Source organism: Hemitrygon akajei, chromosome 3, assembly GCF_048418815.1.
Source record: "Hemitrygon akajei chromosome 3, sHemAka1.3, whole genome shotgun sequence".
NCBI lineage: Eukaryota > Metazoa > Chordata > Chondrichthyes > Myliobatiformes > Dasyatidae > Hemitrygon > Hemitrygon akajei.
This window is the reverse complement of record NC_133126.1, coordinates 180,747,546-180,772,555: the sequence shown is the minus strand read 5'-3', so window position 1 is coordinate 180,772,555 and position 25,010 is coordinate 180,747,546. Positions and strand designations below refer to the sequence as shown.

The 25,010-nt window shown below is 40.7% G+C and overlaps 1 protein-coding gene across 1 annotated transcript in view; it reads left to right on the top strand.

Annotated features, from left to right (window-relative positions):
* Nucleotides 1-25,010, top strand: part of LOC140725691 (sodium/hydrogen exchanger 9-like) — a 531,897-nt gene that overhangs the window by 392,463 nt on the left and 114,424 nt on the right. Inside the window, exon 13 of the mRNA XM_073041518.1 lies at nucleotides 24,307-24,355. Coding sequence (XP_072897619.1) covers nucleotides 24,307-24,355 — 49 coding nt within the window. The remainder of the gene's footprint in view (nucleotides 1-24,306; nucleotides 24,356-25,010) is intronic.

The following is a 25,010-nucleotide window of genomic DNA, read 5'->3' as shown; positions in this document are numbered from 1 at the left end:
TTCACTCTGCAATTTGAGAGGGAGAAGATAGAGTCAGATGTAAGAGTATGACAGTGGAATAAAAGGACAGAGCAGATGGCCAAAGTTGATTGGAAGGGGATAGTAGTAGGGGTGACGGCAGAACAACAATGGCTGGAATTTCTGGGGGCAATTTGAAAGGCGCAGGATAAAGATGAATAAGTATTCTAAAGGGAGAATGAGGCAACCATGACTGACACGGGAAGTCAAAGACAGCATAACAGCAAAAGAGTGGGCATGTAATGCAACAATTAGTGGAAAGTAACACGTTTGCAAACTTTTAAAAACCAACAGAATGCAACTAAACAAAAACATCAGGAGAGAAAAGACGAAGGTAAGCTAGCTAATAATATAAAAGGATACTAAATGTTCCTTTCAGCTATATAAAGAGTAAAAGAGAGACAAGAATGGATAACACACCACTGGAAAATGATGCTGGAGAGGTAGTAATGAGGGGCAAACAAATGGCAGACAAACTTAATAAGAATTTTGCATCAGTCTTTACTGTTGAAGACACAAGCAGTAATGCCAAAAATTCAAGAGTGTCGGGGGCAGAAGTGAGTGTAGATGCTATGACTAAGGAGAAGCTGCTTGAGAAGTCACCTGGACCGGATGGACTAGGACCCAGGGTTCTGAAAGAGGGAGCTGAAGATGTTGTTAGTAATGATCTTTCAAGAATCCATAGATTCTGGAATGGTTCCAAAGGACTGGAAAATTCCAAAATGTCATTCCACTCTTTAAGAAGGAAAGGAGACAGAAGAAAAGAAATTATTGGTCAGTTACCCTGACTTCAGTGGTTGGTAAGATGCTGGAGTCTTACGGATTAGAGATGATGTTTCAGGGTACTTGGAGGCACATCATAAAGTAGTCTAAAGTCAGCATGGTTTCGCGGAACATAGAACATAGAAATTTATAGCATAATGTTGTGCCAACCATGTAACCTGCTCTAGAGACTGCTTAGAATTTTTCTAGTGCTTAGTTCTCTATTTTTTTAAGGTCCATGTACCTATCTAAGAGGCCCTTTATAGACCCTATTGTATCCACTTACACCACCACCACTGGCAGTGCATTCCACACACCCTCCAATCTCTGTGTGAAAAACTTAACCCTAACATCCCCTCAGTATCTATTTCTAAGCACCTTAAAACTGTGTCCCTTGTGTTAGCCATTTCAGCCCTGGGAAAAAAAGCCTCTGACTATCCACACAATCAATGCCTCTCATCATCTTATACACCTCTATCAGGTCACCTCTCATCCTCTGTCGCTGCAAAGTGAAAAGGCCAAGTTCACTCAACCTATTCTCATAAGGTACGCCCTCCAATCCAGGCAACATCCTTGTAAATCTCTGCACTCTCTCTATAGTATCTACGTCCTTCCTGTAGTGAGGTAACCAGAACTGAACCAGTACTCCAAAGTACTCCTTGGTCTAACCAAGACCTCACAGCTCTTGAACTCAATCCTAAGGTTGATGAATGCCAACACACCATACTCCTTCTCAACAATGCCGTCAACCTGCGCAGCAGTTTTGAGTGTCCTTTCGACACAGACCCTAAGATCTTTTAGATCCTCCACACTGCCAAGTGTTTTACTATTTATATTATATTCTGTCTTCAAATTGGACCTACCAAAATGAATCTTTCGTGCTTATCTGGGTTGAAGTCCGTCTACCTCTTCTCAGCCCAGTTCTGCATCCTATCGATGTCCCACTGTAACCTCTGACAACCCTCCAGACTACCCACAACACCCCCAACCCACCCTTTTACTTCTTCATCCAGGTCATTTATAAAAATTACAAAGAGGAAGGGTCCCAGAACAGATCCCTGAGTAACACCAAAGGCCACCGGTCTCCATACAGAATATGAACCATCTATGACCACCCTTTGCCTTTTGTGGGCAAGCCAATTCTAGATCCACAAAGCAGGGTCTCCTTGGATCCCATGCCTCCTTACTTTCTGAAGGAGCCTTGCATGGGGAACCTTATCCAATGCCTTACTGAAATCCATATACACTACTTCCACTGCTCTACCTTCAGGGGAAATCTTGCCAGACAAATCTGTTGGAATTCTTTGAGGAAATAAGTTTGTTTAATTATCATTCAACTACGGTATACATGAATACCCATGAATATAGCCAAATGAAACAGTGTTACTGCAGGACCAAGGTGCAAGACCAATAGTCATGGACAGCTCAAGGCCTATATAGTAATATAAGATAGTAGTAAACATACAGTAACACAAAAAATATATATCACTAAGTCCTGTAAATTGATTGTACATAGGTGTTGTCAGCAAGAACAGGCCCACAGCAGTCCACAACTGAATGCACACACACAATCCAGCTTACCTTCCACCAACTGAACACTGGAAGGCAGCACCAAAGGAAGAGCCCAGTCCCCAATCTAGCATGGACTTCCACGCCACACCGCCTCTGATGTCTCCCCTCCTGGATGGCTGCAACAGGAAATATTGCGGCACAAGGTCTAGTCCTCACAGTGGCCGAGGCCACGCAGCTCCCCCACCGTCAGTCTCACCCACAGACCAGTGAAATAGACTTGCGGTATTGTACAGGCAGGATAGGAAAAGGAGTGCCAGTGGATGTTGTTTCCTTGGCTTTTCAGAACACCTTTGACAAGATGCTATACATGAGGCTGTTTAATAAGATAAAAGCCCATGGTATTACAGGAAAGACACTAGCATGGATAAAGCAGTGGCTGATTGGTAGGAGGCAAATACTGGGAATAATTTTGGCTGGCTGCCAGTGACTAGTGGTGTTCCATAGGTGACTGTGTTGGGACTGCTTTCTTTTCACACTTATGTCAGTGACAGAATTGAGAGTCTTGTTGCAAAGTTTGTGGATGATACGTGGAGGGGCAGGTAGTTTTGAGGAAGTAGACAGGCTACAGAGGACTTAGACAGATTGGGGACTGGGCAAAGAAGTGGCAGGTAGAATATACTGTGGGAAAGTGTATGATTATGCACGTTGGTAGATGGAAAATAGGCGTAGACTATTTTCTAAATGGGGAAAAATTCAAATATCGAAGATGTGCAGGGACTTGGGAGTCCTTGTACAGGATTCCCTAAAAGTTAACTCGTAGGTTGAGTCCGTGATGAGGACGGCAAATGCAATGTTAGTATCCATTTTGAGAGAACTACAACATAAGAGCAAGAATGTGATGCTGAGGCTTTATAAGGCATTGATCAGATCAAACCTGGAGTATTTTGAGCACCTTTGGGTCCCTTATCTAAGAAAAAATATACTGGATCCACAGGAGGTTAATGAGAAAGATCCTGGGAATGAAAGCATTACCGTATGAGGGGCATTTGATGGCTCTGGGCTTATATTCACTGGAGGTTAGAAGAATAATGAGGTTCTCATCTAACCTATCGAATACCATAAAGGCCATAATAGAATGCTGGAGCAGATTCAGTGGGCCAAATGGCCTAATTCAGCTACTATGTTCAATGGTCTTATTATCGCTTTTATTATTGTCACTCTCTATTCATTGTTTGCAGCATACTTTTCCTTCTTCCTCTCCTCAGACTCTTTAATCCATTTCTCATGAACTTCTGATTTCTAATGCAATTTCAAAGGCAAGTTCCCATACACAATCCTCTGTCCGTCCTGCTTCCATATCCCTTATGGCCATTTTAAGCCTCTGTTCCATAAGGTCTGCTTTTCCCTACTCTCTTTTCCGTAATAGGAATTTGAGTTTGAAATGTATAACAAGACAGCCAGCCAGGATGCCTCAACAAAAGACAATCTTATTAAAGTTGTGTGTTATCGCTTCTACATGTACTATCAATGTTTTCACATAGTTTCAGTGATTTGTAACAATTTTAAGATCACAAATCCATGTGTTACTTTCAGATCACTGAAACTCTTATTCATTCACTGATATCCATGTTAACTATTCGTTGCTCCGTGATCGTTCCTCAGATAGTCAATTGGGGTTTAATATATACTTTCCTCAGTTGACTGACTAGACTGCCTCCTCCACTCAAATGCTGCCTCCAGTTTCCAATTGTTACTGTCCACAGAAGTCCCAATCTTCAACCCTCCTGGTTGTGCATCAGTTTGTGCAGCTTCAGAGCTGTGTGTCAGTCTTGGCAATAAGCAGCACTCGGGCCCCACAGGGGACTGTATTGTCTCCCTTCCTGTTTACTCTGTATATTGTACCTTGGACTTTAGGTACAACACTGAGTCATGTCACATGCAGAAATTGGCGGGTGTATAAAGGGAGGACGGGAGGATGAATACAGGGCCCTGGTGATGGACTTTGTCAAATGGTGCAAGCTGAATCATCTGCAGCTCAACATCAGTAAGACAAAGGAGATGGTAATGGACTTTAGGAAGACTAAGCCTGTACTGTTTCCTGTTGCTATTGATGATGAGGACGTGGATATGGTGAGGACCTACAAGTACCTGGGGGTGCACCTGGATGACAGACTTGGGTGGAGCACCAACACAGAGGCTGTGTACAAGAAGGGCCAGAGTCGCCTCTACTTCCTGAGAAGACTGAGGTCATTTGGAGTATGCAGGCCTCTCCTTCATATGTTTTATCAGTCTGTTGTCACCAGTACTATGCAGTGGTGTGCCGGGACAATGGCATCAACATGGTTGATGCCAGCAGACTCAATAAACTGATTCAAAATTCCGGCTCCGTTGTAAGAGTCAAACTGGACACACTGGAGGCTGTGGTAGAACAAAGGACCTTCCTGAAAATCCTGGCAATTCTGGACAATATTTCTCACCCTCTGCATGCCACCTTGGCTGAACGGAGGAGTACCCTTAGTAATAAACTAAGACAACTGCGCTGCTCCAAAGAGCGCTATATGAGGTCATTCTTACCCTTGGCCATTAGGCTCTATAATGAGTCAACCTATAGCCGGGGAAATGATGACCCTCTCCTGTTCAACTGCTTGAGGTAACTTATTTTTTTTATTCATTCTTACTTCTCTTCTAACATTTGTATATCTGTGCACTTGTAATGCTGCCACAACACTGTAATTTCCTTTGGGATCAATAAAGATCCTATCTATCAATAAGCTTCCTCATGCCACTGTAGTTCTAAAATGCTGTGTATCCTCAATATAGTGATCTAAAATAAATCATTTGTGTACACTTTGTGAATTCATCTTCCACATTATTTCTGCTAATTTGATTTACCCACAGTATAGACTATGAAGATTGAAGTCCTTAGTGATTTTTGTATTAGATTTGCTACATGCACCTCTAATTTCCTGAATGATGATATACTTTGCTTTACAACTGCTATATACATGCAATACCTAACAATGTTTACTGTCCCTGCTGTTTCAGCTTGACCCAAACTGATTTCACTAATTGATTTTCCAAACAGAAATCCTTTCTCTTTATTATAGCAATCTCATTCCCTGCCTCTTATTTTCCCCCATTTTGCTTGTCTCTTCTAAAAGTTAGATATCGTGAAATATTTACTTCCTGACCTTGGTCACTTTGCAACCGCAGTTCTGTAATGCCAGTTAGACCTCTAATTTACTTATCAAGTATCAAGAGTGCTCCCTGTATTCAGCCAAAGAGCCTTCAGTTTTTGTACTGTTTTCCTGTGCTCTGACAGTAATGAGAGGTTTGTGTCCGCCATTTCCTAACAGACTGGCTGCAATTTCTCATTTTGCTAACCTCCCCTATTGTTCACTTTCCTCTTAAAAACTTTATAAATTTCCTCTCACCAGAACCTGAACCCCATTCCCTGAGGAGCTCGTGACCTTTATACAAAATGGCCAACAGAAGAGGTCAGGGTGCTTTCTACCGCATCCATCAAGTAAGCCTGTAATACAGCTGGACAAAAGGAGCTGCAGATCTGTGATATTACTTTAAGCTCTGGTTTCACGTAACATAAATTTCCTTCTAAATATTAAGTTCCAGTGCTGAAGGGAGAGAAATTTCCTCTGAAGGATTGAAAATTTAATTGAGCATTAAGGAACAATTGTGCAGCTCAATGAGTAATGTAGAACCGTGTTAGACAAAGTGGCTTCATTCAGTTAATCATGAGATATTCAATAAAAATATCCACCTTGCTAATGTTTTAATGTTTCGTAATGACCCACACTGTCCAAATCCAATTAATCAATTTACAAAAGCAAAACACAATACATTGAATCAAGATTAACATTCAACAAAATGCTGCAAGCATTAATCATTTTGAGCCAGTAACTACATTGCAACTTGATACTCGTTCTGAAATTAGAATATATATTTGTGTTTGTGCTTCAGAATGCTGATAGATATGCTAGGAGACAATTTCTCAATTATTACTGTTTATATTTGTATCCCTCCCTTTGCAGCTTTCATCCTTGTGAGTGCCTACGTTGTGTGAGAGAGAGAGAGAGAGAGTGTGTGTGTGTGTGTGTGTGTATGTGTGTGTTTCTGTGCTCTATTTGAAGAATACTGGAGATGTTTAATCAATTAGGTGAGACGCCAGCTGATTACTTCATTTCTTCCCGCTTTGATACACTTATAAAGACCAGCAGTATGTACTATCGTACATACCACAACAGTTGTCTGGAGATATGACATGACTAGAACTAGAAGGCATGGGTTAAAGGTGAAATATTTAAGGGGAACACAAGGGAGGGCTTCTTCGCTCGGAGGGTGGTGTGAGTGTGGAAGGAGCTGCCAACAGATGTGGTGGATGCGGGTTCAATTTCAACATTTAAGAAAAATTTGGATAGTTCCATGGATGAGAAGGGTATGGAGGGTGGTTGTCCATGTGCAAGTTGATGGGACTAGGCAGATTAATAATTTGGTACAGACTAGGTAGGCCAGGCCTTTTCTGTGCTGTAGTACTCTGTAACAAGATTATATTAGTTAACAACATACACAGTCTTTGAATACTTTTTTCCTTGATTTTTTATAAATAAACTATTTAGATATATTTTTTAAAATTAGCATCTGCTTCATTCTATACTTGGTCAGAATTTTATTCTGTCAAATTTACTTCTATTGCCGTGAAATTATAGAAACAAATAATAGTAGTTAGAAAAAAGTATTATTTCACCACCAGAGATACTATCTGCTAAAAAGGCTTCATTTTGGTACCCTTAACAAACAAGTAGTTCATCTGCTATGTGGACCCACATTTTCCAAAAGTTACAGTGGTAAGTGCACTTTGGATCACGCTTGCTGGAAACATGCAAATTAGGTGGATGGGGACATCAGTCAGTGTCAAATGCTAACTTGATAATGGCACGGCCAGCTTCAAGAACAAATCTATAAATCTCACAATCTCACATGTTCAGAAACAATTAACAAATTGCAAGGTGGTACAGGAAGTTCCAGGAAGAACTGCGTCACACAGAAGACCATAGTCATGGTGATCTCAATAGCCACCGACACTGTAATCTACACTCTGATCTTGAATTACAGTACTGGTTGGTTGACAGATTTCAGGAGTGATGCTCTTAATTAAGCAAGATGTCACACACCCTGAAATTCCACGGACAATCCTCTAGTCATCGCTGCCTTGCAGCAATCCAAGGAGTATCTTTGCATTGTTGTTCAGTCTCTACACCAGCACATATGCAATTACTTACATTCAAATTGCAGTATGGTAACTGTGAAATTTGATACATTTAGAATTTATTTCAACAGCTTGTAAGCGTAAAAGATTGGCGTAATAAAAATCTTCCAAGATTCATTAATACCTTTCAGGAAATGAACTCCATCAACCCTAATTATATGTAACTCCAACCTACCAATGGTGTGGATTAGAGTCACAGCACAGAAACAGGCCCTTTAGCCCATCTAGTCCATGCCAAAAACCATTTAAACTCCCTATTCCCAACGACCTGCCTTGGAACCTTAGCCATTCATATCATTACTGTCCATGTACCTATCCAAACTTCTCTTAAATGTTGAAATTGAGCTTGTATAGACCACTTGTGCTGGCAGCTCATTCCATACTCTACAACCCTCTGAGTGAAGAAGTCTCCCCTCATGTTCCCCTTAAAATTTTCAGCTTTCACCCTTAATCCATGACCTATTACCCTAATAATTTTGTATATCACTATATAATCTCCTCTCAGCCTTCTACGTTCTAAAGAATACAGTCCTAACCTATTCAATCTTATAACTCAGGTCCTCCAGACCCGGCAACATCCTTGTAAATTTTCTTTGCACACTTGCAATTTTGCTTACATTGTTCCTGTAGATAGATGACCAAAACTGCGCACAATGCTCCAAATCAAGCCTCACCAATGTCATACAACTTGAACATAACATCCTGTCTTCTGTACATTGATTTATGAAGGTCAATGTGCCAAAAGCATTCTTTATGATACTGTCAGCCTGTGATGCCACTTCTAACGAATTGTGGACCTGCATTTCCGGATCGGTTTGCTCTACCACACTCCTCGGTGAACTACTGTTCACTGTGTAAGAGCTATCCTGGTTGGTCCTACCAAAGTACAAAACCTCATACTTGTCTGTATTAAATCCCAAACACTGCTCCCACACATTGGTCACACTCTATTGTTGACTGTTTTCTTAACAGTTCAGGAGCATTGTGGAATAAGTTATAAACCAACAGTGCTGATGCACCCACATCCTCTGAATGGATCAATAAAGTATTGTTATCTTAAAAGAATATTACTTTTCCAAATAGGAGATGATAGTTGCTAAATTTGGATTCTTGATGGCACCTTTTGGCATCTACTGCAGAAAAAAAGAACATCTGTTAGGTGGACACACGTTTGTGGGACAATTTATGCTAAAAGTCATAGTGGTCAGTGGGTGTGTACGTATATGTGTACGTTTGTGTGTGTGTGTGTGTATGTATGCATATGCTTGTGTCTGTCTCCAACCACTTGATCAGCTCTCTCTGCTCTCTCTCTTAATCCTGCTCTTTTCAAGTGTGGCTGCCTACTAAAGCACTTTACAAAGGACAGTTCGTTTGGAGGTAACCAACACTTAAATTTCAAAGAGAATTGGCCTCCTTGCATACTGCTTTGCCAGAGAGAAGCAGGTGGAACACACATGAAGAATTGCATTAGTGCCTGGGGTTCAGGAATTCATCAATTACAATGCACATTACTTTGTGGTTGGTGCCTCCCGTACTTTACTGAAAGAGGTTGCACTCCTTGCCACACCCATAACACATCATGGAGATCCGCTACCTGCTACCTGAATAAAGTAGGACTACTGTGTACATTCCAGCTACTAGAACAACGCAAAGTACAATTAGTCAGCAAGCCGTTGATGCTGCCAGTGTGTCACCCATTCGCACAATGTGTATGTGAGCGATGTGCACTCCCACGCAAATTATAATATTATCGCGATGTTGATCGATTATTGTGTTGATCGTGTGCTTCTCTGCGCTGCGTCCCTGTGGCTATGGATTCCCTGGGGAGTTCTGCATTTCAGTAGAGCAGGTTGTAGTTTGGTTTAGTAGACTGGCCTTGTGGTTCTGGTTTCAGACCGCATCTTCTCAGTGGGGGTGGCAGCAATCTAGGGCAAGGTGCAATCGGAGTGGTTATCTGGAGTGATTTCCCCCTCTCCTGATGTTTCATCCCAGAGATTAGATTGATCTTTTGGTGGACCCTTTGCTACAGTGGTGGGAAACTCTCAATGCCCTTTGGAAATGGATATCCAAAGTCACAATAGCAGGAGTCTCAGCTTATTTTAGACCACATGGACCATCTCTGAGCATCTGTACTTCCTGCTTGAGGTGCAAGGGAAGTTAAGACAGAGGCTGGTAGATGCTGCTTGATGCTTGGTTCTAAGGTTACGTTGATGGATTTCGGCTCCACTTCCTTGCTGGAAAGGTTGCTACCCAAGCTCTGCAAAGTACAGTGCAAGGTTAGTGTTCTTCTGCTCCATACTGCTTGGCCTTGCCCAGTCACCACTCATGTCATGGGTTCAGCCTGCTCCTTTGAATTCCTACCTGAGTCTTCTGTGGCCAAATTCATGTCCTTTTCTTCTTTGCCAATACAACCAAGTTATCCACAAAATTTAGAAATTCAAATCAGGTTTATTGTCACTGACATGAATCGGGGAATTTGTTATTTTGTGGCAGCAGTTACCGTGCAGGTGTAACAAATTATTATACGTTACAGTGATGGATTGATAGATTTAGTTCATTAGTTCATGGGCCATTCAGATATTTGATGGTGAAGGGGCAGAAGCTATTCCTAAAACATTGACAGTGAGTCTTCAGGCTTCTGTCCCTCCTCCCTGACAGTATTAATGAGAAGAGGGCATGCCCCAGATGGTGATGGTCCTTAATGATGGATGCATCCCCCATATCAATTACGCAATTATGAGTTGCACCCCATGAATAGGAAATGATTTAAGATACAACAAAGTAATGGCCTCAACTCCACTACATTACCCCAGTGCAGGAAGCAACCATTCTCCACAACTCTGTTGTCTGCAATAAAGGCATCTTTGTTTCCATGAACCTGTGTTCCTTTTCTGCCTTGATACATATTCCACAAGTCCTAGATTGTATATAAATTCCCAGAGGTAAAAACTATTTCAGGTTGGGAAATGATGCCAAACTCCTATGATGTTTAATGGGCAATTGAGTTTTTGCTTAGAATTAATGTGAAATTATAGTCTCTTGGCTAATATCTTTATTGACATAGCAAGTACACAGATATACAATTAAATTGTCAGAGATGTCATTGTATGGTGCCTGATCACATTGTGGTTTTCAAGCCTGAATCTGAACTTGGTGTAGGGAACAAAATCAATTTATTGTAATAGTTTTTGATGCTGAGAAGTATTTCATTCTGAAAGTGGCAAACTTTCTGTAAAATGCTTGAATCGGGTGTGAAGCATCCAAAGCTGAAATAAAATAACCCTCTGTGGGTATTTTACCTTTTCAAAGTTTAAAGTAAGTTTATTACCAAAGTACGTATATGTCAACATACCATATTCAACCCTGAGATTCATTTTCTTGCAGGCATTTACAGTAGGCATTACATGCCATTACAGGCATTTAGGCCAGTTAGAAGAGTGGGCTGAACGATGGCAGATGGAGTTTAATGCTGATAGTGTGAGGTGCTATATTTTGGTAGGACTAATCCAAATAGGACAAACATGGTAAATGGTAGGGCATTGAAGAATGCAGTAGAACAGAGTGATCTAGGAATAATGGTGCATAGTTCCCTGAAGGTGGAATCTCATGTGGATAAGGTGGTGAAGAAAGCTTTTGGTATGCTGGACTTTTTAAATCAGAGCATTGAGTATAGGAGTTGGGACATAATGTTAAAATTGTACAAGGCATTGGTAAGGCCGAATTTGGAGTATTGTGTTTGTACAGTTCTGGTCACCGAATTATAGGAAAGATGTCAACAAAATAGAGAGAGTACAGAGAAGATTTACTAGAATGTTACCTAGGTTTCAGCAACTAAGTTACAGGGAAAGGTTCAACAAGTTAGGTCTTTATTCTTTGGAGCGTAGAAGGTTGAGGGGGAACTTGATAGAGGTATTTAAAATTATGAGGGGAATAGATAGAGTTGACGTGGATAGGCTTTTTCCATTGAGAGTAGGGGAGATTCAAACAAGAGGACATGAGTTGAGAGTTAGGGGGCAAAAGTTTAAGGGTAACACGAGGGGGAATTTCTTTACTCAGAGAGTGGTAGCTGTGTGGAACGAGCTTCCAGTAGAAGTGGTAGAGGCAGGTTCGGTATTGTCATTTAATGTAAAATTGGATAGGTATATGGACAGGAAAGGAATGGAGGGTTATGGGCTGAGTGCAGATAGGTGGGACTAGGTGAGAGTAAGCATTCAGCATGGACTAGAAGGGCTGAGATGGCCTGTTTCCGTGCTGTAATTGTTATATGGTTAAACAGTAGAACAAAGATATACAGTAGTATCAATGAAAAACAACACCAAACAAAGACCAACAAACAACCATGTGCAAAAGCAGACAAACTGTGAAAATACAAAGAAAAAATCTAACAAAAATAAATACTGAGAACTTTAGTTGTAACGACAGAGAAAGTCAATTCATAGGTTATGGAATCAGTTCAGTGTTGAGGTAAGTGAAGTTATTCACACAATACAAGAGCCTTGTGGTTGTAGAGTAACAACTGTTCCCGAACCTGGTGACATGGGATTTCCTGCTCAATGATATAGCAAGAAGAGAGCACAGCCTGAATGATGGGAGTCTTTAACAGTAGGCGCAGTTTTCTTGAGCCAGCACTCTATGCAAATGTGCTCAGTGATGGGGAAGGCTTTGCCTGTGATGGACTGGGCTGTATTACCACTTTCTGTAGACCTTCCTGAACCTGAGCACTGCTGCTTCCATACCAGGCCATGATACCACCAGTTAGGATACTCTCCATTGTGCATCAGTAGATGTATGCCAAAGATTTTGGGAACATGTCGAACCTACAAAACTTCTAAGAAGGTAGAGACACCATTATGCCTTCTTTGTGATGACACTTACATGCTGGTCCCAGCAAAGATCATCTGATATGATAACCCTAAGGAATTTAAAGTTAATGACCCTCTCCACTCCAATCTCCTACTGAGGACTGGCTCATGGGCCTCTTTCTTCTTCCTCCTGTAGTTGATAGTCAGCTTTTTGGCTTTGCTGACATTGAGTGAGAGATTGTTGTTGTGCCATCATTCAGCCAGATTTTCAGTTTCTCTCCGATATGCAAACTCGTCACCACTCTTGATTTGGCATCAACAGTGGTGTCATCAGCAGACTTAAATCCAGTTAAACTGTACTTAGCCACACAATCATAGGTGTAAAACGTGTGGAGCAGGATTCGAAGCACATAGAAAAGTACCGAGGCCCAGGTCTTGAACTTTAGTATTGGGTTTCGTGAGAATTATAGTGTTGAATGCTGAGCTGTTGTCAATGAAGAGCATCCTGATGTATGCATCTTCATTATCAAGATGTTCCTGAGCTAAATGAAGGGCCAATGAAGTGGCATCTGCTGTTGACCTGTTGTCCATAATCTTATTCAACAGCAGAGCCATTTGAGGACTCTGTGCTTTCCTCCTGCTCCTAAATGGTCAATCGAGGATCAATTATCAACGGAATTATCAAAGTTGTTCTATTTAATTGAACGGGCTCAATTATTCACTTGGCAGGGATTATCAAGGATGTTATTCAGTCTGGGAGGATTATCATGGTTGTGTATTTAATGTGAGCGCATTCTCAGGATTGTGTTGCTAGTCTGTGAGTGGGTTGCAGATCAATTTTATCTTGCATGAGTGAGGAATTTTTCCAGCCATGGTGCTTATAGTGTGAGTGAGTGATTATCTGGACTGGTTAGTGCTTTGTCTGTTAAAGAATTGCATAGTTATGTTTATTCAGTGTATGTAAATTATCTGTACTAATTTATTCAGGATGAGTGAAAGATTAGTTTGAATGTTTTATTCATTGTGCACAAGAGATTATCTGGTTATGTTTAAATAAGGAGAAATAATCAAAGGTACTTTAATCAGTCTGACCAAAGAAATGAGAAGCTATTTCTAGGATTTAAGTTTACTTGTGAATATTATGAGGCATGATTTATACAGGCTGTGGCTAATAAATATCAGGATGCTGTATGAAATTCAGTGACAAGATTATTAAGGAAGGATATTGAGTGCTTAATCTAAGTAATACAGTTCTTTGTGTGATGGCAACTCGTCTAACGTTGTAGTCAAGATTATTCTTAATGACATTGTTCAGATAATTAAATCTAATCTCCCTCAGCCTTCTTTCAGTCCAAAATCCCCATGGGAGTGATCCCCATCCCTAGTGTTAACAAGAGACCCCATCTCACCAGCAAAACTCTCAGCAGGACTCAGAAGCTTCATTGAGGGGACCCAGTAGCATGGTGGTTAGCACAAAGCTTTACAGTACAGTACAACAACCCAGTGCTGCCTGAAAGGAGTTTATACGTTCTCCCAGTGACCACATGGGTTTCCTCCCACGATCCAGAGACTAACTGGTTGGTAGGTTAATTGGTTATTGTAAATTGTCTCATGATTAGGCGAAGATTAAATTGGGGGGGTTGCTGGGTGGTGTGGCTTGAAGTGCACTGTCTCAATCAATCAACAAATAAATAGAGTTCCACAGTTAACGGTAGGCTCCTGGGATCTAGGAGTAGAAATACATATTTCATTGTTAAGGGGTGTCACAGCTGGAAGAAGACTTTTGGCATGCTGGCCTTTATTGCTTGGTGCATAGATTAAGTGGTGACTTTATAGAAGTGTATAAAGTGATGATTGGCACAGATAGAGTGAAGGAACAGAGTTCCACCCTCACCAACCCACCCCCCCCCCCCACCCACCCCCCGCCACGAAAGAGAATCAAAAACTATAGAGATTCGGTTTAAGGTGAGAGGGGCAAGATCTACAAGGGGCAGCTTCTTCATGCAGTGGGCGGTGGCTATTAGGAACATGCTGCCAGAGGAAGTAATTGAGGCAGATACAATGAGAATATTTAAAAGACATTTGGACACGTATGTAGCTGGAAAGGTTTAGAAGGATACGGAGCCAAATACATACGTATAGACCAGCTTAGACAGTCATCTTGTTTGGCATGGTCAAGTTGGACTGAAGGCTGTATTCCATGCTATATTACTATAAACTATTAAATCATCACAGAACTTTCTGGAAGACAAGTAGTAGCCCATTTACTATGCCTCTTATGATAAAACTCACTGAGGTACACAAAAGGATTTGTCTGTGGTGGGAAAACCCTTATTCATTTTATAGCTGCCAAGATCTCCATGCACAAAAAAAATCTGCCTTAAGAAATTACCTGCATTTTCACAACACCAGGAATCCAGCTAGGATTCCAGATACTGTGCAAGGTCCCTCAAACAATTAACAATCAGCAAGAGGTCTGTTTTCAGTAATGTTAGTCAAGACTTGTGTCAGCCACAGCTCCCCACATACATTCAAATTTTGTAGGATGGTTGTTGATTTAAGAAACGGATGTTTCTTCAACAGACTAGCACACAGATTCAGATTCATTTATCTCTGCACTGTGTCATCTTAAATGATTTGTTCAAATGCAGATCTTAAAGTTGAAATTAGCAGTTTTATGATAGAAGTTATAGGAAATACTTGCTTACATATAAACCATCGCTAGAAGTTGTTTAATTCCTGCATATTTTGCTACTTTTGTCTTGATGTTCTTGTTTTATTGTGAGTAATTTGTGAGAGTTCTACATTGCAATATTTCTGGTCCAATTTTTATAGTGTAAAAATCCAAAGTTCAAAGTAAATTTATTATCTCTGCACACATATGTCTCCATATTAAACCCTGAGATTCAATTTCTTGCAGGCATACTCAATAAATCCATAATAGAACAATTAGCATAATAGACTCAATGAAAGACCGGACTAACTTGGGCATTCAACCAGTGCGCAAAAGACAGCAAACTGTGCAAATACAGAAGGAAAGAAATAATAAATATCGAGCATAGGAGAGAAGAGTCCTTGAAAGTGAGTACATATTTTGTGGGAACATTTCAATGATGGGGCAAGTGAAGTTGAGTGAAGTTATTCCCTTTGGATCAAGAGCCCGATGGTTGACCAGAAGATATAGGAGCAGAATTGGAACATTTGGCCTATGGAGTCTGCTACACCATTTTATCATGGCTGATCCAATTTTCCTCTCAACCCCAATCTCTTGTCTTCCTCCCCCATATCCCTTCATGTCCTGACCAGTCAAAAAACTATTAACCTTTGCTTTAAAAATGCATAAAGACTTAGTGCCACAGTGTCTGTGACAATGAATTCCACAGGTTCGCTACTCCCTAGTGAGAGAAATTCCTCCTCATCTCCGTTATGAAAGGATGCCCCTCTATTTAGAGGAGGCTGTGTCTTCTGGTCTTAGACTCTCCCACCATAGAAAACATCCTCTCCACATCCACTCTTATCAAGGCCTTTAACCATTCGATAGGTTTCAATTAGGGCACCCTTCATTTTTATGAATTCTAGTGAATACAGGCCCAGAGACATCAAATGCTCTTCATATGACAAGCCATTCAAACCTGGAACCATTTCATGAAACTCCTTTGAACTCTCTCCAGTTGCAGCACATCCTTTCTAAGATAAGGGGCCCAATACTGCTCACAATCCACCAAGTGAGGCCTCAAGAGTGTTTTATAAAGACTCAACCTTGCTTTTATATTCCAGTCCGCTTGAAATGAATGCTGACACTGCATTCGCCTTCCTGACTCCAGGTTCAACCTGCAAATTAACTTTAATAGGGAATCCCACAAAAGGACTCCCTAGTCCCTTTGCATCTCAGTTTTTTATATTTTCTCTACATTTAGAAAATAGTCAACCCTTTCATTGATTCTACCAAGTGCATGACCGTACACATCCTGGCACTGTATTCCACCTGTCACTTCTTTGCCCATTCTCCCAATCTGTCTAAGTCCTTCTGCCGCCTCTCTACTTCCACAAAATTACTTGCCCCTCCACCTATCTTCATATCTTCTGCAAAGTTTGCAACAAACCCATCAATTCCATCATCCAAATCATTGACATATAATGTAAAAAGAATCGATCCCAACACAAACCCCTGTGGAAGACCACTAGTCACCGGCAGCCAACCAGAAAAGGCTCCTTTTATTCCCACTTTTTGCCTCCTACCAATCAGCCACTGCTTTATCCATGTTAGAATCCTGTAATACCATGGGCTCGTAGCTTGTTAAGCAACCTCAGGTGTGGCACCTTGTCAAAGGCCTTCAGAAAAGCCAAGTACACAACATCAACTGATTCTCCTTTGTCTGTCCTGCTTGTTATTTCTTCAAAGAATTCCAACAGATTTGTCAGGCAAGATATTCCCTTGAGGAAACCATGTTGATGACAGTCTATTATATGCCTCCAAGAACCCTGAGACATCATCCTTAATATTCAATTCCAACATCTTCCCAACCAGTGACATTAGACTAACTGGCCTACAATTTATTTTCTTCTGTCTCCTTCCCTTCTTGAAAATTGGAGTGACATTTGCAATTTTCCAGTCTCCCAGAACCATTTTGGAATCTAGTGATTTTTGGAAGATCATTACTAATGCCTCCACAATCTCTTCAGCCACCTCTATCAGAACCCTGAAGTGCACACCATCTGGTCTAGGTGACTTATCAACCTTCAGTTTCCCACCAGCCTTCTCTCTAATAGGTGTGAGTCCTGAGGCTCCTGTACCACGTTCCTGATGGCAGCAGCGAGAAGAGAATATGACCTGAGTGGTGAGGGTCACTGATAATGGATGTTGCTTTCCAGCAACAGCACTCTATGTAGATGTGCTCAATGGTGGGGAAGGCTTTACCTGTGATGAACTGGGCTGTATGGACTATTTTTTTGTAGGATTTTCCTTTCAAGGGCATTGGTGCTTCCATCCCAGGCTATGACGCAGCACAGTCAATATACTCTCTACCATACACCTATAGAAATTGCACACATTACAATAGCAAGTTCAGGAAATGTGATCAGGAACTGTTTCCATGTTGTCTGACTCTGTGGTTGCATAAACTTTAAGAAGGAGCACGTCGCAGAGCCATGTAGAAGCCCAATGTAAGGAACTGAAGGATTATATCAACTCACAAGCCATCCACCCACCAGCCCCATCAGTCCGGCCCATCTGTGAAAGGATCTACAATTCCCACATTGGCTTCATTAGCCACTGAAAGCTCACAAAGAAGAAGTGAAAAATCAATACCCTTCAAGTATTTTGACTCCGTGTTCAAAACTAAACTTGTATTTTTTCCATCAGTTCTCAAGAATGTTCCCATAGCTGAAGTAAAATAGAAGCTGTGATATGAAATTTAATTCTCTGAAATATCCTTTGAATTTTAAAGTCACAGCAGAATATTACTTAAAGTGTACAGACTCACAGGCACAGAAATGAGCTTCGATGAAGTTTATTGATAAGAGGAGAGGGCTTGTGACAGCTAAATATTTTGATGTAAAATGGAAAACCAATTGAAGAAATATGTTATTCGCTTTTAGAAAATGGATGACACCTGGAAGAAGATTCAGATTTATTCATCACATCGAAACATACAGTGAAATGCATTGTTTGTATTAACAACCAACACACTGAAAGATGAGCAAGTGTTGCACACATTCCAGTGTCAACATTCCATGTCCACAGTGTTCAGCAGAACAACACAAGCGGAAACAGCGACAACACAAAATAAGCCCTTTTCCCACCCTCCCACTCACATACCTACAGGCAACAATAGTCCGTAGTCCTTGGCCCTGGACTCTGAGTCTTGTAGACATCAGGCTTCCAATCTCCAGTCCCTGGCCCGGACTCACAGATGTCAGACCTCTGAGCTCTGGACTTGCCAACCCTGGGGCTTTGACCTTCGGATCTTTTATCTTCAGGTTCACCAAGCTCTGGAATTCACCCTTCACCTTTGCCCTCTGGACTTCACAAAACCTGGCCTCACCGAAAATGGGTGTGACCTTCGGGCCTCAACATCCAGATTTACACGGACCTCCAACACCAAAGATGAGAAGACACTGGTTTATTAGATAATATATGAGCTGAGAATTTACTGCTGTTTCAAGACATTCACAGAGGGTGTACAATGCCTAGAGTTTAGAACAGAGACGTCACAAATGAAACCTAATGTTAAGGATGAACAGTTCCTTCACTTAAATACAATGTTCAGCAGGTCAGGGTGCATCTGTGGCAATAGAAATGGACTTAGCATTAAAGTTAAGGATATCCATTTTGAGAGCAGGAATTCCGGAGTCTGAGATCATCATTATGGACAAAAGGAGGACAAATGTGTAATAATTGTGGAGAGGATGTTTCCTATAGTGCGAGAGTCTTAAGACCAGAGGACGCAGCTCAGAATAGAGGGGACGTACCTTTAGAACTGAAATGAGGTGGAATATCATTAGCCAAAAGGAAGTGAATCTGTGGAATTTATTGCCACAGGTGGCTGTGGAGGCCAAGTCATTGGGTATATTGATAGGTTCCTGATTAGTGAGACTGGCAAAGGTTACGAGGCAAAGGCAGGAGAACGGGATAGAGTGGGATAATAAATCCCACTGCTGTCTGTAATGAGTTTTATACATTTGCCCTGTGACTATGTGGGTTCCCTCTCACATTCCAAAGCCATACAGGTTCATAGGTTAATTGGTCATATGGGTATAATTGGGCACTATAGTTTCAATGGGCCAGAAGGGCCTGTAACCGTGCTGTATCTCTAAATAAAATCAGCCATGATGGAATGGCATAGCAGACTCGTTGGGCCGAATAGCCATAGTCTTACATATAACTCTGAATGGTAGAGTAAGGCTCTGCTTTCTGAAGTTTAACTAACTCGACTTTGCTACATGTTGAACTTTCGAGTGGCGAGGAAACTGTAAAATAGCTGCTTTTGCTGCAGAGTTCTAAGAAACCTGCTGCAGAGATTTGTTGACCTGTCTTCCAAATCTGAATTGCACAACTAAGGATGGGTAGAAATGTTCGATAACTCTACCGTCATTGTGTCCTGAACCAGTAACATGCTCACCCCAAGTTGTAAGTGGGCCACTGTTGACATTAGCCATTCATGCCACTCATTAACCTGCTCTCCACTGTGTTTCACAAACCTATTAAACATTATTCATCTAGACGATTCTTCCATCCTCTCCTGTATCCTACCTATTCTTTGCTAGGAAAGGCAAGCCTCTTCATAGGAGAATCACTTGTAGTATTATCACCTTAAACATAGAACTGAGGATTTGTTTTGAAACTGATTTATAGCCATCTTCTTTTGTAAATGTAGAAGGATATAGCTAATACAAACCTGGTTCTCTTGACAAAAGTCACCTACCAACATGAAAATCCTCACTGTGCTAAACAGAGCATCTAAAATGCAGTAGTCTTAGTATCTTGCTTTTACAATCCCGAGAAAGGGACTCATTGAGTCTTAAAGCACAGACTCTCCACTGTGAGTACATTAAACAGCTCAAGTGATCTTACATGTATTTCCTTTGCTTAGTAATGAGAATTTCTAAGCAGAAGACCAAGAAACACCAACATTTTCAAAAAGCAAAGGCAACCAAGATCAAAGAAGTGCTCAGAGAGCATTAGACAAATCTTCAGAATGACAGACCACCCACTGAAAGTTAGTAGCTGAAGAATGAAGGGCTGCCCTTACAAGAAATTCAGAGATGACCAAAAGAGTGTCTCCAGTGGGCTCACACCAAACCTAAGGACCTCCATGTAACTTAGGAGAGGGCTCATTGATAGTTCTCAGCAAGACCAGATAGTGACAGGTTTGGCAAGATCAATAAAATCTGTTGGCTTTATGCATAAGGCACCTCAGAGCAACAACTTCAAACATTATGTCTATCGATTTCCCATGACTATTGTGCAACAGCCGTTGTCCATCAAGGATCAAACTTCAGAGTGGTATATGCATCCACAGGTGATATTTGTGACATGATCATCATTATGAATGATAAACTACCAAAAACACAGCATAAAGAGAAGAGAAAGGACAAGGTATAAATTTTGGCCTTTGGCTGCTACTTAGCAGTGATGGTGCAGTGTCCTACTGTTAACCAATAGTGGAGAATGCTGAATCTTTTCTTCTTTTCAGATTTTCCTTGGAGCTACTACATCAGCAGCTTTTTAATCTGTAAACAGCCAGTGGCTTTTAATAAAATTCTTCAACAACTTGCAGATTTGTCTTATCAAAGTGAAAATGTTTACATCTTTCACACTAATTTTCTAACTAGTTTAGATTTATTATTTAGATTCCCAAAAAAATTCTCTGAACTCCCAATGGCAGAGGAAGAGGAATTGCCTTTGCGGTTGTAGATATTCTCAGGAGTGCTCTCAGTCCATTCTAATTCAGAGGAAAAGAAACCTACATATATACCCACAGCAAGATAAAGCTTACATTAGTGTAGTTGCTTTCATGAACTCAGGATGTCTCAAAGCACTTTGTTGCTCGTGTTTTTATTTCTGTGTATTGTAATTACAGCATTCAATATTTAGTTCATGTACAGCTCCCGTGGATGTTTAATTGTGTTGCTGCACACTTCCAATCTGCCGGCATCTGTTTGAATTCATTGTTCTATTATGGGAATCCATAGTGTCAGTGAATAGCGTAAGCATAAGGAAACTTCAAACAATCGCACTGAAGAATCCTCATAGATAAGAAATGAGAAACAAAAGATACAACTTCCCTTCAGATGACACTAAAGGAAGCAAAATAAAGGTTGGTGAAATTGTGGAATTCATTGCTGCAGACAGCTGTGGAGGCCAGGTAATTGACTATATTTAAAGTGGAGGTTGATTGGTTTTCAATTAGTCAGGCCATCAAAGGTTATAGGGAGAAGGCAGGAGAATGGGGTTAAGAGGGATAATAAATCAGTCATGAAATGGTGGAACAGAGTTGATGGACTGAAAGACCAAATTCTGTTCCCATGTCTTATGGTCCAAAGATTGGGGAATACACATGTATGTGCGAAAATCATAAATGGGAAAATAATTACGATGACAATACAAATAATATTTTAAAAAATATGTAACATTAACAAATCTTCACATGTTAAAATTAATTTTTCAGGATCAGAGCAGTTGTAGTTACGACTTTCTGTGCCATTTAAAAACGCCTGGATAAAGTTGACCAAAGTTTCTATCAGTTTTCTGTGCAAGACCAGTCAGTCATTGCCCCAGGTTCATAGCATGCTGGTGATCTCATGAGAGTTCCGTTTGCCAAGACTGCAGAGGAGCAAGATAACACTGACAGCATTTTCTAAATATCTGCTTTTAATTGCACATTTGTAGATGACAGAAGTTGTAAATAACAACAGCAAACATTTGTACCCTTACCAAATGATTGCAGCAAAGTCTGGGCCAAGTGTGCTTCCTTCATGAAATAATACTGCATTTTGGCAAAAGAAGACCTGTAATTTAAAGAAAATGAACATCTGCTGTGTTGCATTTTAAGTTGTGACCTCATTTGTTATCCCATTACAGTCATGATCTCTTTCTTTTATATTGCAAAAGTATTTTTACTTGAAAAGGTGAATACAGCATTATTCTGATGGTATTCAAACAGATCTCATTGTTGGGCGGATTTTTTTTAAAGCTTGTTTAGAGATTTTGACCGTTACTAATACCAATGACACTCACATCCTCTGCGGTTGAATAAAAATGATGTGGTATAAACACAAGAGATTCAGCAGATGCTGGAAATCCAGAGCGAAGACTGGAGGAACGCAGCAGGTCAGGCAAAACCTATGGAAATAAACACACTGTCTACGATTCAGGTCAAGGCCTTTCATCAGGAAGGGAATAAGCCAGGATAAGAAGGTGGGGGAGCGGAAGGTGAAGCCAGGTTGGTGAGAGAGAAGGGATGAAGTAAGGAGCTGAGAGGTGATAGGTGGAAACGGTAAATGGCTATGGAAGAAGCAATCAGATTGGAGAGGAGCGTGGACCATGGGAGAAAGGAAAGGAGGAGGGGCACCAGCAAAAGGTGATAGGTGGGTGAGGTGCAGCGGTAAGAGGGGAGCCAGTGTAGGGGATTGAAGAAGAGGGAAGGGGAAAGGGAAAAATTACTGCAAGTTGGAACAATCAAAGTTCATGCCATTAGGTTGGAGTCTACTCAGATGGAAAAAGAGGTGCTGCTCCTCCCCTGAGAATGACTTCATCGTGGCAATAAAGGAAGCCATGAACCGACATGTCAGAATGGGAATGGGGATTGGAATTAAAATGTTTGGCCACCGGGAAATCCTGCTTTTTGTATATGGGGCAAAGATACTCAACAAACCATTTTCCCAATCTACATCAGGTTTCACCAATGAAGAGGAGTTGGCATCAGGACACTGGATACGGTAGATGACCTCAACAGATTCACTGGTGAAGTTTTGCCTCACCTGGAAGGATTGTTTGGGGCCCTGAATGGAGTTGAGGGAGAAGGTGAATAGGCAGGAGTTTATAACATAATAAACCTTTCAAATGTCCTTCACAAGATTATTAGACAAACTTTTTTTTAAATTCCAGCCACAGAGGCCAGTATTAGGCCAGATTACAAAATGGATTTTAATGTGCCTTAAAAGAGAAAATAAAGATGAAGAGGTAAGGAGATGGGCAAAGGAAAATTGCCACGATCATGATCTTGTCAGCTGAAAATGTGGCTGCCAGTGATGGAGCAATAATGAAAAGGGGCAAGCAAAGGGCCAAATTAGAGAAGTGAAGAGATCATAGGGTGTTCCCAAGAGACTGCAGATGCTGAATTCTAAAGCAACAATTGGCTGGAGGAATTCTGTAGATTGGGCAGCACCTGTGGGGTGGGGAAGGAATTGTCAAAGTTTTGGGTTGAAACTTGAGTCAGAATCCTCCAGTAATTTTTTTTTGTTCAGCAAGGAAGCTTGTAGTGCTCAGATGACTGACTCTTTTTCTTGGATATTGAGAAGGATATTCAACATATCACCTAAATCTGCATGCCACATAAAACTTGGACAATCTTATATAAGTGTTCAGTGGAGAGTATTCTAACTGTTGCATCATGGTGTGGTATGGAAACACTAATGCACAGGAATGAAAATTCTAAAGAAAGTCTATCCCCACCTTTGAGCATATTTACATGGAGCACTGCTGCAAGACCCTCACTATCCAAGCCATACTCTCTTCTCACTACTGCCATAGGACAAGAGGTGCAGGAGCCTTGGGTCCTACACTGTCAGGTTTTGGAACAGTTATTAACCTACAAGCATCTGGATCCTCAACCAGCATGGATAACTTCACTCACCTCAACGCTGAACTGATTCCACAACCGACAGACTATTCTCAAGAGTTCTACAACTAATGGTTTCTGTATTATTTTGTAAACTCTATTGCATTTCTTTATTTTCCTGTAAATGCCTGCAAGAAATTGAATCTCAGGGTAGTGTATGGTAACATATCTGTACTGTGATAATAAATTTATTTTGACTTTGAAAAAATTGTACTGAAGCGTGACTGCATAAGTGTGGAATAAAATACCCAGTTGCCTCTAGCAGTGTTTCATGTAGTTAAAACCTTTCCTGGCAGAATGAAACAAAGTCAAACCAGTGCACCTCAAAGTCTACTAGTTTATGAAGCTCCTATTTCAGTACAACCTTTGACTAAGCAACTTTAATGTTAAATATTTAAAGTTAATGATGGCAAGGTCATTAAGGTTCCAATTTTTGGAAACTGAAGACAAGTGCAAAATCATCCAGGAATTGGGAAATGTTTCTAGTTGGTCTCAAGATTAAGGGATAATGTATCAGAAGTCACAGAATAACATAGTTCACTGTGCAACACCATCACTGATTCCCTTCATTTGCTTTGTACCACAGGATGGACATGAATCCAGACGATGACCTCAACCAAGAAAGTGTGCGTGTGGTAAGTACAAAAATGAAACCTGTATTCACTGTAAATAAAACAGTATGGCAATTGTGCAGCCCAAAGACATATTTTACAAAACCCATTGTTGAGATCGCCTTGCTTTCATTCAGGATGTTTCTCTCTCCCATATCATTTACCAGCCATTTGCCTTGCCCTTGACTGGTGCATGGTTTTTTTCTTCTGTTCTGCTTTGCTGTTGTTTCATTTTGTACCGATCAACGCAATGTGAGAAACAGGAAGCTGCAGAAGAGATCGCAATCACAAGTGTTCTTATTATATGTATGTGATAAAATGGCATCTTTATGTTATATTTCACTGACAGAATTTGGTGATGATGAAACTCATGCCTAATTTACCATATTATGGAGCTGGTACACTCAAGCGAGGAAGAATTTCTGTCCTGTAGTTTTTTTTTCAATACGATGTTCTCTATTCTGAAGTGAAACTGCATGCAGGATTATTAAAACTCATAATACATAACATTTTAAAGGCCTGAATCATACATTCAATCAATCTCTCTCCAATGTATTTATTACCTAGTGATACAAGTCATGGACTCCTGGTGGTTGTTTGTTTTATATTCAGTGGACTGATCATAGAAGCTAAGTATGCACAATAATGAGTCGTGTAGATACTTAACATTGATCCAAAT